At 37.5% G+C, this 14,492-nt stretch overlaps 1 protein-coding gene across 2 annotated transcripts in view; it reads right to left on the bottom strand.

Annotated features, from left to right (window-relative positions):
* Positions 1 to 5,588: 5,588 nt before the first annotated feature.
* LOC107726517 (neuronal growth regulator 1-like) overlaps positions 5,589 to 14,492 on the bottom strand; it is a 122,564-nt gene continuing 113,660 nt past the window's right edge. For both annotated transcript variants that reach the window (XM_016536129.1, XM_016536130.1), the window contains one exon: positions 5,589 to 8,520. In XM_016536129.1, the coding sequence (XP_016391615.1) occupies positions 8,420 to 8,520 (101 nt within the window). In that variant the 3' untranslated portion in view covers positions 5,589 to 8,419. The remainder of the gene's footprint in view (positions 8,521 to 14,492) is intronic.

Below are 14,492 nucleotides of genomic sequence, written 5' to 3'. Positions count from 1 at the left end.
AAACAGCAGCCGCTGGCTTACATTGTTCATGTTAGTGAGTGTCTAAACGACCAATTTTACTTCCAAGTTTTAAGTAAACATGCAAAAATAAAACGATAAACCTTTACTTGGCTAGTTAACTGAAATAAAACGATCAACTGCACTTACCTCTGCTGAATCATAACTTGAACGGTGGTCTCGCGCTGATGACGTCAGCATCCAGGTGGGCACGCGATTAATACGCCCACAGTGGGTTATGATTGGTCGATAGACAGGGTCAAATCTGATTGGCTAAAGAGTACGAGTGTCCCGCGTGGGAGGAGTTCGCTGCCAGAAAGGTCTCAAAATTCACACACAAATCCAAGGCGATTCACATTCACAGCCCATGATAAACTCGTGAATTTTTAACATTCAAAAATTTTGTACACATTTGTACATCTGTGAATTGTGTTTTGCATTTGTGAAACGTATTTTATGAATATATATTCTTATTTTGTGCATGTGAATTGGTTTTTGTGAGTATATATATATTTTTTCGTGCACGTGAATTATTTCTCATGCATGTGAATTGGGTTACGCATGTGTGCATCGCGTCTTTTGCGTGAATTATTATTGAGATCATTCTGGCTCCATATGAGAGCAGCAGTTGGAAGACTGTTTGTGAAGTAAATTCCTACATCTGCTTTTCTAATTTAATAAATAGCATCCAATCTTTTCATACATAAAATAATAATAATAATAATAATTAAGAAAAAAAAATGCAGTATCACAGAAGATGGGAAAAAACTACTTTGTAACACTTTCCAGTGTGTTTCTACAGCACCCACAAAGATGCTGTAAACAAAAAATGGGACAATTTTATTTGTGGTTTTGAATTAAAGTTTTTTTTTCTATATGCTTTACCATATAGATTTTAAATAATTATAATTAGCTAATTCAAATTATTTTAATGATTTAATTTTTTTTCTTGATTACCATACAATTCATGTAAATAAAAGACTAGTGGAGTATGTTTTAAAAGAAAATATTGTTTTAGTCTTTCTACTATAAAAATTAATGTTTAATTCAGTGTTATTTTCTATTTCTTTGTAATTAATTGTGAAATTGTGGAGTGAAAATTGTTTCTAAATAATTTTTTCAGTGTACACAATTTTAACTGATGTCCAGGTTTTCATTTAAAGAGGTCATATGATGTTGCTAAAAAGAACATTATTTTGTGTATTTGGTGTAATGAAATGTGTTTATGTGGTTTAAGGTTCAAAAAACACATTATTTTCCACATACTGTACATTATTGTTTCTCCTCTATGCCCTGCCGTTACGCCTTCTTTTTTTGCGTGAACATTTGGGCGGTGTTCTGCAAATCTTCCCACATCGTGACGTAGCTATGTGGGGGCGTGTTCGAACGAGCCGTTTTAGGTAGGCGTGGTTGACTCTTAACTTTTATAAAGAATATCTCTTTGGATTTGAGACTTTAGTCTTTGTAACTTTACAGATCTTCTTTATGCACCAAGAGCTTGTAACACTCCAAAGAGAAAGGAAAAATTGAAATCGCATCATATGACCCTTTTAATGCTACAATGTAATCCACTTGAATCCACCAAATATTGAGTTGTATTGTTTCTATTTTAATTTGTAGCAGATAAATATAAATATTATATCAAAATTTGGGATGCATAGTGCAAAAATAAACAAATAAAAAACAAACCTCCCCCCCCGCTGCAACGTTACACCTCCTCCAACTGGTGTTCTTTATTCAGTGCAGCATTTTCTTGAAGTTGAAGGAACACTGTGATGTGGGCCATTAACTGAGGCTTTAAGAGGGCCATTGAAAATGACCTGGCCTGATCTCCAAATGAAAGATAAATATGCTGCAGTGTGGACATCTGTCATGGGGATGTGGGCGGAGGCTGACAGACTCAGAGTACTAAATCATTTCCACACTAAACTCTGGGTATGATTCTCTTTGTGACCACGCTTATACAACGTGTTTCTCACCACGAAAGGTGAAAGGTTTTTAGTGTAGAATGCACTCTATAAACATGAATTGCACAAGATGTAACCAAATGTAGTCACTGGGGAATGGTCTTTTTTGGCAATTTGGGTTTTTCATCAAGTGCAGCAGGAGGTCAGCTTGTTTCCAGCACACATAAAACGCCGTCTCCCATGAGGCGCTGCTTGGATCCTAGTGTAGCAGGCCATGCACCACTGACATGGAAATTCAAAGACTGGGATTAACTCTATAGACTTCAACAGACCCGCCAGTACATTATTTTCCTGATGAGAAACCAAACGAGGAATGTTAACATGAAAGACAGAAAAAAATCCTGCTATAGCATGACGAATGTTTCCATAATGAGAGAAAATGTCACTGTCAACTACATGATCAGCACTGTGGTGTAAATGCACTTTAAATGGGTCTATCTATGGCACTTGATTGAAAAGGACAGAAAAAATAAACAAATTAACTAACAAATGAGCTAACAAATAAGTTGTTTTCATTATTAGAGTGAGTGCGACATTATGTGGGATGTAACATTTTCACATAGAAGTCTGTAGTCTTAATTACTGGAAATTAATTTAAATGTATTCATATTTATTTTAAATGCAATAAAACACACCATCTTGCATTGTCTTAATTATATCATATGCAGATGACTTTAAAAATAACAACATTTCATTAAGTATCATGTAATGCACATTTCACAGTTCCATCACCAACTTCCAACTTTATTAGTATCAAACCACTGCTACAAAATTACATCAAACATGATGAAAATGAACTTGCATACGTGCTATACACAATGTAAGCTTTAAAGTAATTAAAGTATATGATTCTTTTTTTTTTCTTGACAAATATCAATATATATCAATGCCACTTAAAGCCATATATGTCATTCCAGTGATCTAGAGCCTAAAATATACAACTATATCCCTGGTGGCTAAAGTATCTCCATACACATGTAAGTAAAGATGACCATTTCAAATTTCTCATCACAGAAATTTCAGCTTCAAGAGTTGAGGAAATAAAAGTACAGCCATCCCAATATGGTTACAATGTCCATTTTACTTAGTCACCAAATTGAACAAAACAAAATAAAAGGTACCGAAATCAAATGAACATGTATATACAAAAAGTAACCAAAGCTCACCAAATGTTTCCAAAAAGCATTAGTTTAAATTTGGATCGTTCTGTCGGGTGTTCTCTGTGCTCAATTACTCAGTAGCAGAAGGGTGGTTTCACTGGTGGACTTATTCCACTTCACAAAATAACTGCTTAAGATATGAACGGTGCCAACACAAATAGCCCATGCCATTCAAAACAGCTAGCAACAATTACCAGGCCAACCAACATCTAATGAGACATAACGGTGAATAAAACAGAATGGTGTGTTTTTATAAAACCCTGGACTTGTGTTCTAAATTGATCCCTTGCTTTTCACGTTAAACATTTCTCCTGATGAGACACAATCGGCGGTTTCAAAAAGAGCTCAGCGAAAGATGGCTCTCCTAAAACCTTAGCATTATCAGAACCACTGCATCAGTGCTTGGCTAACTTATTTTCCAGCTCAGTGAAAATAATGAGCGAGAGGGCTGACAAACACTTCATGGCGAGGAAGTGAAAAAAAAAAGCTTTAGAATTCACTCATTCTCGTTTTGGCAGCTACTTTATTATCCAGACAAATATTTTGCCAATGAACGTTCCTACCGGCTAAGTACAGTCATGGCGGCCGCTTCATTTGTCATCAGTTTCGTATCATTTGAAGGTTTAACACAATGGCCGCAAACCAAATGGGCTTCGCGAAGGATTATAGGTTTTTGTTCTTTACGGTGCTCCATGGAGTCAATTAGAATACAGCAAAACTGCAATTACTGGCAAACATTCTGAAAAGGACAGAGGTTTATGTAGATTACCGTCAGCCCTGCCAGAGTGCTGCTGGGAGAGAGCGAGCGCTCACAGCTGGTTAATGCAGCACCCTCCAGCACTCCACAAAATCATCCTCCAGAAACTGACAAAGGCACAGGAAGAATTTTATTAACTGCCAGGTCAGAAGAATCACCTCCCCATGACCGCACACACAGCACTCTCAAACCGACTTTCAAAAGAGTCTGGCCAAGACAGAGATGGAGCTGACAGGTTTTTAATCATTGAAATACCGCCTACCACCTTCATTCTGTCTTGCCAGCAGCTTCGCTCGAGATAGGAGATGAAGTATCTTAAATGTTTGGGTTTTTTGGACCATACACGGGTGGGTTAAACATCCACCTAAGATTTTTTATACCGATATGTGCTCATAGGATTTTAAAAAGTACCGAAATTGCTGCCTCATACCGCACGGCGAGTACTCGGGGAAGGTGTTAGAACTCAAGGGGTCTCCTCGGGCCACAACATACCATGCTGCTTGCAGTAATTTGAACCCATTCGAAAATAGCACCGGACTATCAGGTTTTCATGACCACCGGCACCACACAAGTTCCGTTTACCTGTCACGACTCTGTGAATTAGTGCTTGGCTGACGTGAGAAATTTCGAAACTCGTCATTGAATATTAATGCATGTCCAGGAATGTGATTATCAAGTCATTAGATGCTCAGAGTGAAAATTTGCATCACGTTTGCCTGTTATTTAAAGACTCTTTTGAAAGGCTGTAACTTTCGGGAGAATTATGCATGCATGAATGCTCTTGTCTGCTTTTTTTTATCTTGATATCCACTTATGCGGTTTTAATGATGCTTTAATGAGCTCTTTGTTAACGTTTCATTCACAATATTTATTAAAAGAGCATGTGCTACTTTTATATCTTTACAGAACTCAAAATGGGTAGACATTTAAAAAAAAATTGCCCCTTTCATTAGCTTTTAGTTTGAACTGAAAGAAGCCAGAAATACTGCACAACACTGATTTGTCTGGTATGCATGGCAAATGCTTATGAGGCTTAGACATGGCATTTGACATGGAATGGCAACAGATCATATCAATTAATAGTTTTAAAGGCACATTTTATACAGTACTTGCTTCTAGAGTTGACTCAAAATGTTATTTCACGTTGAAATGAAATGCAGCGTATTTAACTGTCAAAGTGATTGGTGTTAATCTGCGATTATGGAGGTTTGTGGTAATGATAAGCAAGTGCGATATTACTTTTTACATCACAATGGCGAGAGCCAGGCCTTCACAGCGATGAATATTTAAACATCCCTTGGTTTGATCTTTGAGGCATTCAGGTCAGTAATATGCAAAGGGACATATAGGTAAAATCTATATGATTCTGTGACTGATTCTTCAAACTAAAATCTCATGTCAGAATATATCTGTTGTAAGTGTGAAATATTCCGACTCTTCCTGTCACTGAAAATGTATTTTGTGCAAGAAATAATACACAAAAAGAATGTAAACTTGTCACACGTTAACCAAATAGCCTAAATATAGTCCATAGGAAAGGACCCAGTATTGCACACTGAGCAGAAATGATTCTGTGATGATTTTCACATAGAAAGAACATTTCATCGTAGCTCAACAGACAGGCCAAGTGATGTTCAGTAGTGTGGAACACATCTCATTAAGTCAAAGCAGCCTCGAAACTGGTTTTGTTCTCAAATTATCGTTTCGAAACTCGTCATTGAATATTAATGCATGTCCAGGAATGTGATTATCAAGTCATTAGATGCTCAGAGTGAAAATTTGCATCACGTTTGCCTGTTATTTAAAGACTCTTTTGAAAGGCTGTAACTTTCGGGAGAATTATGCATGCATGAATGCTCTTGTCTGCTTTTTTTTATCTTGATATCCACTTACGCAGTTTTAATGATGCTTTAATGAGCTCTTTGTTAACGTTTCATTCACAATATTTATTAAAAGAGCATGTGCTACTTTTATATCTTTACAGAACTCAAAATGGGTAGACATTTAAAAAAAAATTGCCCCTTTCATTAGCTTTTAGTTTGAACTGAAAGAAGCCAGAAATACTGCACAACACTGATTTGTCTGGTATGCATGGCAAATGCTTATGAGGCTTAGACATGGCATTTGACATGGAATGGCAACAGATCATATCAATTAATAGTTTTAAAGGCACATTTTATACAGTACTTGCTTCTAGAGTTGACTCAAAATGTTATTTCACGTTGAAATGAAATGCAGCGTATTTAACTGTCAAAGTGATTGGTGTTAATCTGCGATTATGGAGGTTTGTGGTAATGATAAGCAAGTGCAATGTTACTTTTTATATCACAACGGCGAGAGCCAGGCCCTCACAGCGATGAATATTTAAACTTCCCTCGGTTTGATCTTTGAGGCTTTCAGGTCTGTAATAAGCAAAGGGACATACAGGTGAGACCTATATGATTCTGTGACTGATTCTTCAAACTAAAATCTCATGTCAGAATATATCTGTTGTAAGTGTGAAATATTCCGACTCTTCCTGTCACTGAAAATGTATTTTGTGCAAGAAATAATACACAAAAAGAATGTAAACTTGTCACACGTTAACCAAATAGCCTAAATATAGTCCATAGGAAAGGACCCAGTATTGCACACTGAGCAGAAATGATTCTGTGATGATTTTCACATAGAAAGAACATTTCATCGTAGCTCAACAGACAGGCCAAGTGATGTTCAGTAGTGTGGAACACATCTCATTAAGTCAAAGCAGCCTCGAAACTGGTTTTGTTCTCAAATTATCGATTTATGGTAAGTGGCCACCTTAACATACATATTAATTTGACATGCAGCACATTTATAATTTCTGCAAATCTTAGTATACAACAAGTGTGTGGGAACTAGGGTAGAGGTTAAACTAAACCTAGACACTGTCTCTACCAATAAGATAAAATGAATTCTACTTTCTTCGAATATACACACACGTGACTCGTTTTCTATTATACCGTATGACTGGTTCACACCCTCTGAGTTAAAAGTAGATTATTTGATTACAAACGGTTCTTTTTTCCAACTTCTACTCGTTTGACAAGAATCAACAACAGTTGTGGCATCTAAAATGAAAGACAACATTGTAAACTATGCCATACTGCATACGTATTTTGAAATAATATTCATGTTTGGATCCACACTTGAAAGTTTCATATTGTCCCCACAAGGGAAGTGCATATTCTTTTTTTCTGCTTCCCTATTCAAACCTATTTCACACTGACAGAAGCAAAGCAGGTAATATGTTAATACATTATAAAAATCTTGTTCAAATTATTACAACCATAAAACATAAAAAAGACAATAATTATTTGAATAAGTTCCATTGGACACTGTTCATAATTTCGTCATTTAATCAAAGTGCACATCAAATATGACACACTTTCTACTGCTTTCCCTCCACTTTTTACTTTGGATTGGCCTGTTACATTATTTTGCATGCTGACAACTAAAGAAAGTATTTTATGCGCTATTTTTATCTCTTATTTAATATAACATCAAATGCAACACAGGCATTTTCTCTATTCATTTTTTATATTAGATCTCTTATTTTAAAGACCCCCAGGGCAGAAAGGACAGCTCTATAACTCTGCTTTGCAGTTTTACAACCTTTTGACCACTGCATGAGGCTCATTTTAATTTTACAATTAGGCTCGCAAATAGTTTTACAAGAGGCAAATTTATCGCATACGTTTACATATTTTAATCTCGAGTGCAATCTAGGATTTTTTCCTGCAGTAAAACAACTAATTCATGTATTTCTAGAATAACTAGAAAGGTTTATGATCGTACTCTGCATAATTTAGTTAAATGCAATTGGGGTCTATAGCCCAGAGGTCTAAACCATTGAGGTATGGCTGTAGTTTTGGTCCAGAAAATGAATAATCATATTTCACTGTCAGTGGAAAAACCATGCACATTAGAGTATTAAACTAAAGCTGCTCTTCAATCGTTCACTTCGCCTTTGACTGTATCACTTTTGATATCAATTTCAATATCTCTCCCTTTGTGAAATCTTAAACATTGTTTCTTGGTTCACTGGATTTAAATGAGCTCGGCAAAAACCACATTATTTAAACACCTTGCCCATTTTATGGGTATGAGAATGATGTACCAGCACGGAGAGCAAGGTGGCACACTAGGGCGTCTTTCCTTTTTCAATAACAAAGACACTAATGTCACACACCCTCACTTTTCCAAAGTGTGCTTTCGGCTAATTTGTGAGCATTCGAAGGGGACAATGTGTGCTGATTCACAAAGTGGGAAATCAGAAAAGAAAAGAACAGAAAATAAGACAAGAGAAAGAAAACCAACCCTCTAAAACCGTATGTATTTACATGATGACAAACACCACAGAAGAAAATTACCATCCCAACATAAGCAATGCTGATTAAAATCCCTCGCTGCTTTCCAAACACACTGTACCAGATTGGATCCAGCCATCAGCAATGTCAAAGCATCTGTAAATGCTCAAAAGGGTTCTTTACAGTCATTGTGTATGGCCATCCCCAGGGCTAGTAAACGCTGACGAGAGAAGAGAGAGCCAGGATCAGGTACCGGCAGGCCAGCAGGACTTCAGCGCCTCCTGTACTTCCATACGGAGCGGTGTTGGGTGCTGTAAACAACAGAGCAGAGACACACGCTGATTAGCAGATTCTCTCTCTCTCCTGGCAGCGAGTCATAGTTTCAGTCAAGCAGTACCTCCTCCCTTTTCATATGAGCGAAGCTCACGCTGCCTGCCTTCACGCTCTCAAATCAAGACTCACAACGAGCTCGCATGCAGGAAGGAGGCCTTCAATAAGACGCCTTGTTTTAAACCCATGCTGCGTACTTAAAAATAAGAGGGCGTAGCAATTCATCTTAAAGATATGTTGCTTTCTCTGCTTTTACATTTGAACCTGCTAGAACACATCAAATCTCTTTCATCCATAATGAAAAATATACAGTGGGTACGGAAAGTATTCAGACCCCCTTAAATTTTTCACTCTTTGTTATATTGCAGCCATTTGCTAAAATCATTTAAGTTAATTTTTTTTCCCTCATTAATGAAAAACTTGTTGCATCAAAAAGACTCATGGCTGTATTAGATCAAATGGGTGCTTCTACTAAATACTGAGCATTTTTCAGTTTTTCTTTTTTAATAAATCTGCAAAGATGTCAACAATTCTGTGTTTTTCTGTCAATATGGGGTGCTGTGTGTACATTAATGAGGAAAAAAAATTAACTTAAATGATTTTAGCAAATGGCTGCAATATAACAAAGAGTGAAAAATTTAAGGGGGTCTGAATACTTTCCGTACCCACTGTATATTTAAAAATATGCAAAAACTTGCTGACATGCTTCTAGGCTGTTCTGGGTGGTTGCCAGTATTGGCACGTTTCTATGTGGTTGCTAGCGTGTTCTGGGTGGTTGCCAAGGAGTTGCTATGCAGCTGTTAAGATGTTATGAGCACATTGCTATGTCCTTTGCTAGGGTGTTCTGGATGGTCACCGGGGGCACTGCTATGCAGTTGCTGAGGAACTGAGGAACTTTAAATGATTCTTAATACACTGCTACAGTATGTGGTTGCAAGGGTGTTGCTATGAAGTTGCTAGGGTGGTTCTGGGTGGTTGCCAAGAGTTGCTATGCAGCTGTTGAGATGTTATGACCACATTTTTTTGGGTGTTTGGATATCACCAAGGTACTTTTAAAGATTCTTACCACATTGCTATGCCATTGCAAGGATGTTCTGGATGGTTGCCAAGGAGTTACTATGCAGCAGTTAAAGGAGGGAATAAACTACACGCCTTTTAAAATCTGAACAGAATTTAAAACACTAGGCATCATACACTTGCCTTTGACTTTGTAAATAGTTACAGAGGAAAAACTGGCCATCACACACTAAACGACTTAAGATCATACACTACCAGACTTTAAAGTCATACACTATGCGATTTTCTGTGAAATCTGCCAACTCAAATCTGCAGACTGGCTCTGATTTTTGGCAACTAGCATCACCTTCTCCAGACTGTAAACTGGAACAAAAATCTGTTCTAGCCATAAGATGCTCTGAGTTCTTATTAGCATATTGCTTTGTGGTTGCTAGGGTGTTCTGGTGGTTGCCAGGACGTTGCTATGTAGTTGCAAAGTGCACTGAGTGGTTCTTTGCATGTTGCTGTGCGGTAGCTCAGTGGTCGATAGTCAAAAAAGTATTATTCACGTCCATAGCATGGTAGGAGGCAAAATTTAATCTCCAAGCATGAGCAATAGTAATAGTGATGCTTGCCATAGCAAACTCCAGTGATAAGCCTGTGCTGATGCTAGGTATGCTCATATTTTCTCAGCCAACACAGATCTCAGAGGCTGAAAGCCTTCAGGTCTGTCCCTGAAGCAAAACAACTTGACTGTAGTACTCAGGAGAGGTGCTTCAGAACAGGTGTGAGAGTGTACAGGCATTCATCTTCATGAGAGTTTTTGTTTCACAGCTCTGTTAATGACAGTCACTGGTCTACCTAAGGAGATTAGTACATCTCACACACACACAAACACACACTCACACACTCAGGAGATTATGTGTCCTGGCTGGTATACTGACTTTCTTTTACATCCAGCTAATTTTTGTTATGCGCGTTATTTGCGAATACATGTGATGACAGTATCTAATGGAGTCATTATGATATGGATTCATTTGTTTGAACTGTTTTCCCGCATTGAAAACCACAATAAGACTGAATCATGGCATCAAATAGCACATCTGACAGTAATAAGTATGTTTGTGCATGGAAGATTGATAAAATAATTGCTTTGTGACAAGTCCTCTCACGAATTGCAAAAAATGGGAGCTCAAAGATCAGATGAAAAGCTGCGCATCCATTTTCGCTTCCATTCCAGCTTTTATGGCTTTAAATTACCAGTGCTGCTTAAAAATCTTTATACCAAAAAATTACAGCCACCTGCAATGGGAAGCCCGGAATATCAGAAATGGGTATATGAGATAGAAAATGATGCAAATTGTGATGATGCATGCAAGATGCATGGTCAGGCCGGGGTGGAAACGAGGAGAGCAAACTGCCCTGTACACTGCGGCTTCATTCTGCCTCCATCCAAAGCACCGGATAATGACACAGTTTTTGCTAGGCAGAGAGAGTGGAGCCGGTAACCATGGAAACAGCTCACATCCTGCATTGGCCCCTTTGCCAGAGCCACAGAGTGTGTGCACAACGCTACCAATGGAACAGAATCATTTAGGCTATAGGCACCTGCTGCAGTATCTAACTATAAGCACTCTTCGTCAAAAAACAAACAACGCCATATGGCCTGTGAAAGGTAAAAGGACGAAACGCTTTGTCCCTACAGTATATTTCTTTCCAGTGCCCCATCGGACTAATAGCTACCGCAACGTCGGCGATGAATCAGGGTCGTGCCAGAAACATCCTATCATCTGGCACTATAGAAGCAATTACGGAAAGCACCAATATTACCTGCCTGGCTGTGTTGTGTGAGTTAGGGAGCTGTTTAATATCCCACTGCGTCTAAATCAGTCTGTTGTTGTGACGGTGCAGGTTGTTACTGCACTTGCCATTTTAATTAACTCAACCCCTCCCCATCCAGACAGTGGCTGCCTTGTGATTACACTGCTTTCAATTTAAAGTGTGTAAATACAGTGAGAAAAGAGGTTATTGCACTGGCTTTTGCAACAACATGGCGGTCCCACAGACATATGATTGAAGTTAGTTCAGGTATTAGGAATGCCATGACATTTCGCATTTAAAAACAAATCGTCGGATTAACCACTTAAAGATGGCATATCTTGAGATGCAAGAGCATAAATTTCCTCATTAAGTTCGGATCAGGGAGTAATCAGTCATGTGCGTCTAAATCATGGTTATGCACTCTATCTAAAGCACGCAAAACCTTCCATTTGTATGATTATGAAGAGGACACGTATTATAATTCTGCATAATGATCGCTGAGCAACAACTTAAGGCCACAGACAGAAGTTTCCACGCAGCCTATATATAAGTACAAGACTCCAATTAAAGCAAATGAGAGCTCTCCCTCTGTTCTACTTTGTGTATTTGTTTTGGTTGATTTAGTTAACAGCTTAAGTTTTTTCTATGCATTATGTTGTTGGTGTGACAGCGCAGAATAAAAAGAGGGGCTGCCACCCTATAATCAGCTGCTAGTTCGAGTCCCACCATTCCTTTTAACTGACACAAGACCCATCGTTAAGCTACCTAATCCTTCCATTCAATGCTCTCCCTCTTTGTTCCGCTCTTATGCTATGATAAAACAAGTTACAGTTATAATAAGACTATTTCCACAGTTTCCATTTTTATTGTATTACTATAAAATGGATAGTTTTGGTTCTGATTAGTCAATTCCTGAATTGAATTTGAGGAACTAGTACAATTGTTTTCAACACTGATAATAAAAAAAATGTTTCTTGAGCACCAAATCAGCATATTATAGTGATTTCTGAAGATCATGTGACACTGAAGACACCAGTAATGCTGCTGAAAATTGAGCTTTGCCATCACAGGAATAGATTAGAAATTATAAAACAGAAAACAGTCTTTTATTCTTTAATAATATTTCACAATATTACTGCTTTCACTGTATTTTTGATTTTGAACATTAGAGCAGAAATTGAAAGAAATTAACATAACCCCAATAAGTCAAATTATTAACAAAAAAGGGAAAGTTTGTCAAGACAAACTTTCAATATCAGCTTGACAGTCTTATTTGAAAGTTTGAAAAAAGTTGAACGTGTCTTTATAAGGTTTTATAGGCCTTACATTCTGACAGATTTACGGCCCAGGGTGATAAACATTTAATTTCCCAAAATGCCATTACACTGAATTTCTTTGAATTGCCATTTAGTAAATTGCACTTTCTGACATTTCAATTGAAATTCCACTTCAACTTCCTGTGAGGCGTGGTCAATTCTTTCAAATTTGATCTCATGAACTGAAAGGGAGGCAATTTTTTAAATTCTGAATTTTGCACAACCCTGATGGCCCTTAGTAAAATTAATGTTGGCTCATTATCTAATAAAATAAAACATATTCAATGTACAGTCAACTGTTTTAAATTCATACTGTTGTGCAAATTCAGAATCATTTCTCCCTAAAACACATGTAGTACAGCAGTGGCAAACGAAACAGCAGTTTACATAATTAACTGAAAGCAATCATCTCAATGGCGCTTATGTGAGTGTGGCCGTATCTCCAGGTAATCTGCACAGACGACGGCTGGCTGCAGCCCTTCTCCCTGGAGGCTAGTCTTCTCTGGCTTCGAGAGAAGGGTTCAATGTCCTTGACCATCAATCAGTGGCCTATTGTTCCCAATACTGCCTCCAGAGAAAGCCTCACCACACGGGCCTAAGCTTCTGCCGAGTCATTGGCAAACTGGCGTAAATCCCACATCTCCAATATTGGATTTGACAAATATTCCCTTTAAGTCCTCTTTCAGTGTTTCTGCTCTCCATATGATAAACTACCTAATTCCCTGCCTCATAATAGAACAAACATGAAAAACGTTTAGTTTTCCTCGGCTTGCTTTCGCACAAACATCCGGCCAGTTGGTATCATTATTGCGCCGCATGTACTTGGCGGTTTGAAAACTTCACTTGGAGTACTTTCCTTATCTTAAATCTGCAACTAAACAGCATCAGAATGAAAGTTTTATATACTCATTAGGGCTGTCAGTTTAACACATTCATTTAGCCCAGTTAAGCAGACCATTATGAGTATGGCCCTGTTCACACCGCTCTTGCTTTTTCAGCAAATACTGATAAATGTGATTTTATCATGCCAATACGCCTTTATATAATCTGATTAATTCATTTGAATATCGTGCAATTTGATTTAAAAAAATAATTATCTCGGACCTACGGTGCTGACATGTTCGGTTCACTTAGTTTTGTCATGACCACGACATAATAACTCATGGGAATGTGATAATATGTCGTGGCCACGAGATATTAATTTGAGGTATAGTGTTTCCTTGAGGAATTAATCATTCACGTAGTTTCATTTGTAAATGAAAACACAACACGCTCATTTATCATCACACATGGGCATAAATACAATCATAAAGTCAAAACTTTATTGGCATAATTCATAATTGTCAGGCGTTTATTTGCAAAATATATGGTAGGCTAGCAAATGCTAGCATAATTATACAAAACGTTAACTAGGTAAAGCGATACGCAAATTGAAAGGGGAAATAAGCATAAATAACAATAAATATAAAAATATAGCCCTAATAAGTTATGTAATAATAATAATAATAATATACAAATATTAAATTAAATTTTTAATGTTAATAAAAATGTTTTATCCATTTTTGATAATCCCGGGTTGCTATGGTCACACAGGTTAGTTTAAGCATTAAACTTATGGCCACAAGAAAAATATGTGGTTCCCTCAACATAAGAAGTCGTGGCCACGAGAAATGGATATCATTCCCTCAACATAGCATCTCGAGGCCACGACATAAGCATGTCGTTACCTCGACAAAATTATCAAAATGACCACGACTTAATATCACGTTCTCATGAGTTAATATGACGTTCCCTCAAATTAATATCTCGTGGCCACGACA

Source organism: Sinocyclocheilus rhinocerous, unplaced genomic scaffold (assembly GCF_001515625.1).
Source record: "Sinocyclocheilus rhinocerous isolate Xijiao unplaced genomic scaffold, SAMN03320098_v1.1 scaffold2833, whole genome shotgun sequence".
NCBI lineage: Eukaryota > Metazoa > Chordata > Actinopteri > Cypriniformes > Cyprinidae > Sinocyclocheilus > Sinocyclocheilus rhinocerous.
The sequence above is the reverse complement of the archived record's forward strand: the minus strand, read 5'-3'. Positions and strand labels throughout refer to the sequence as shown.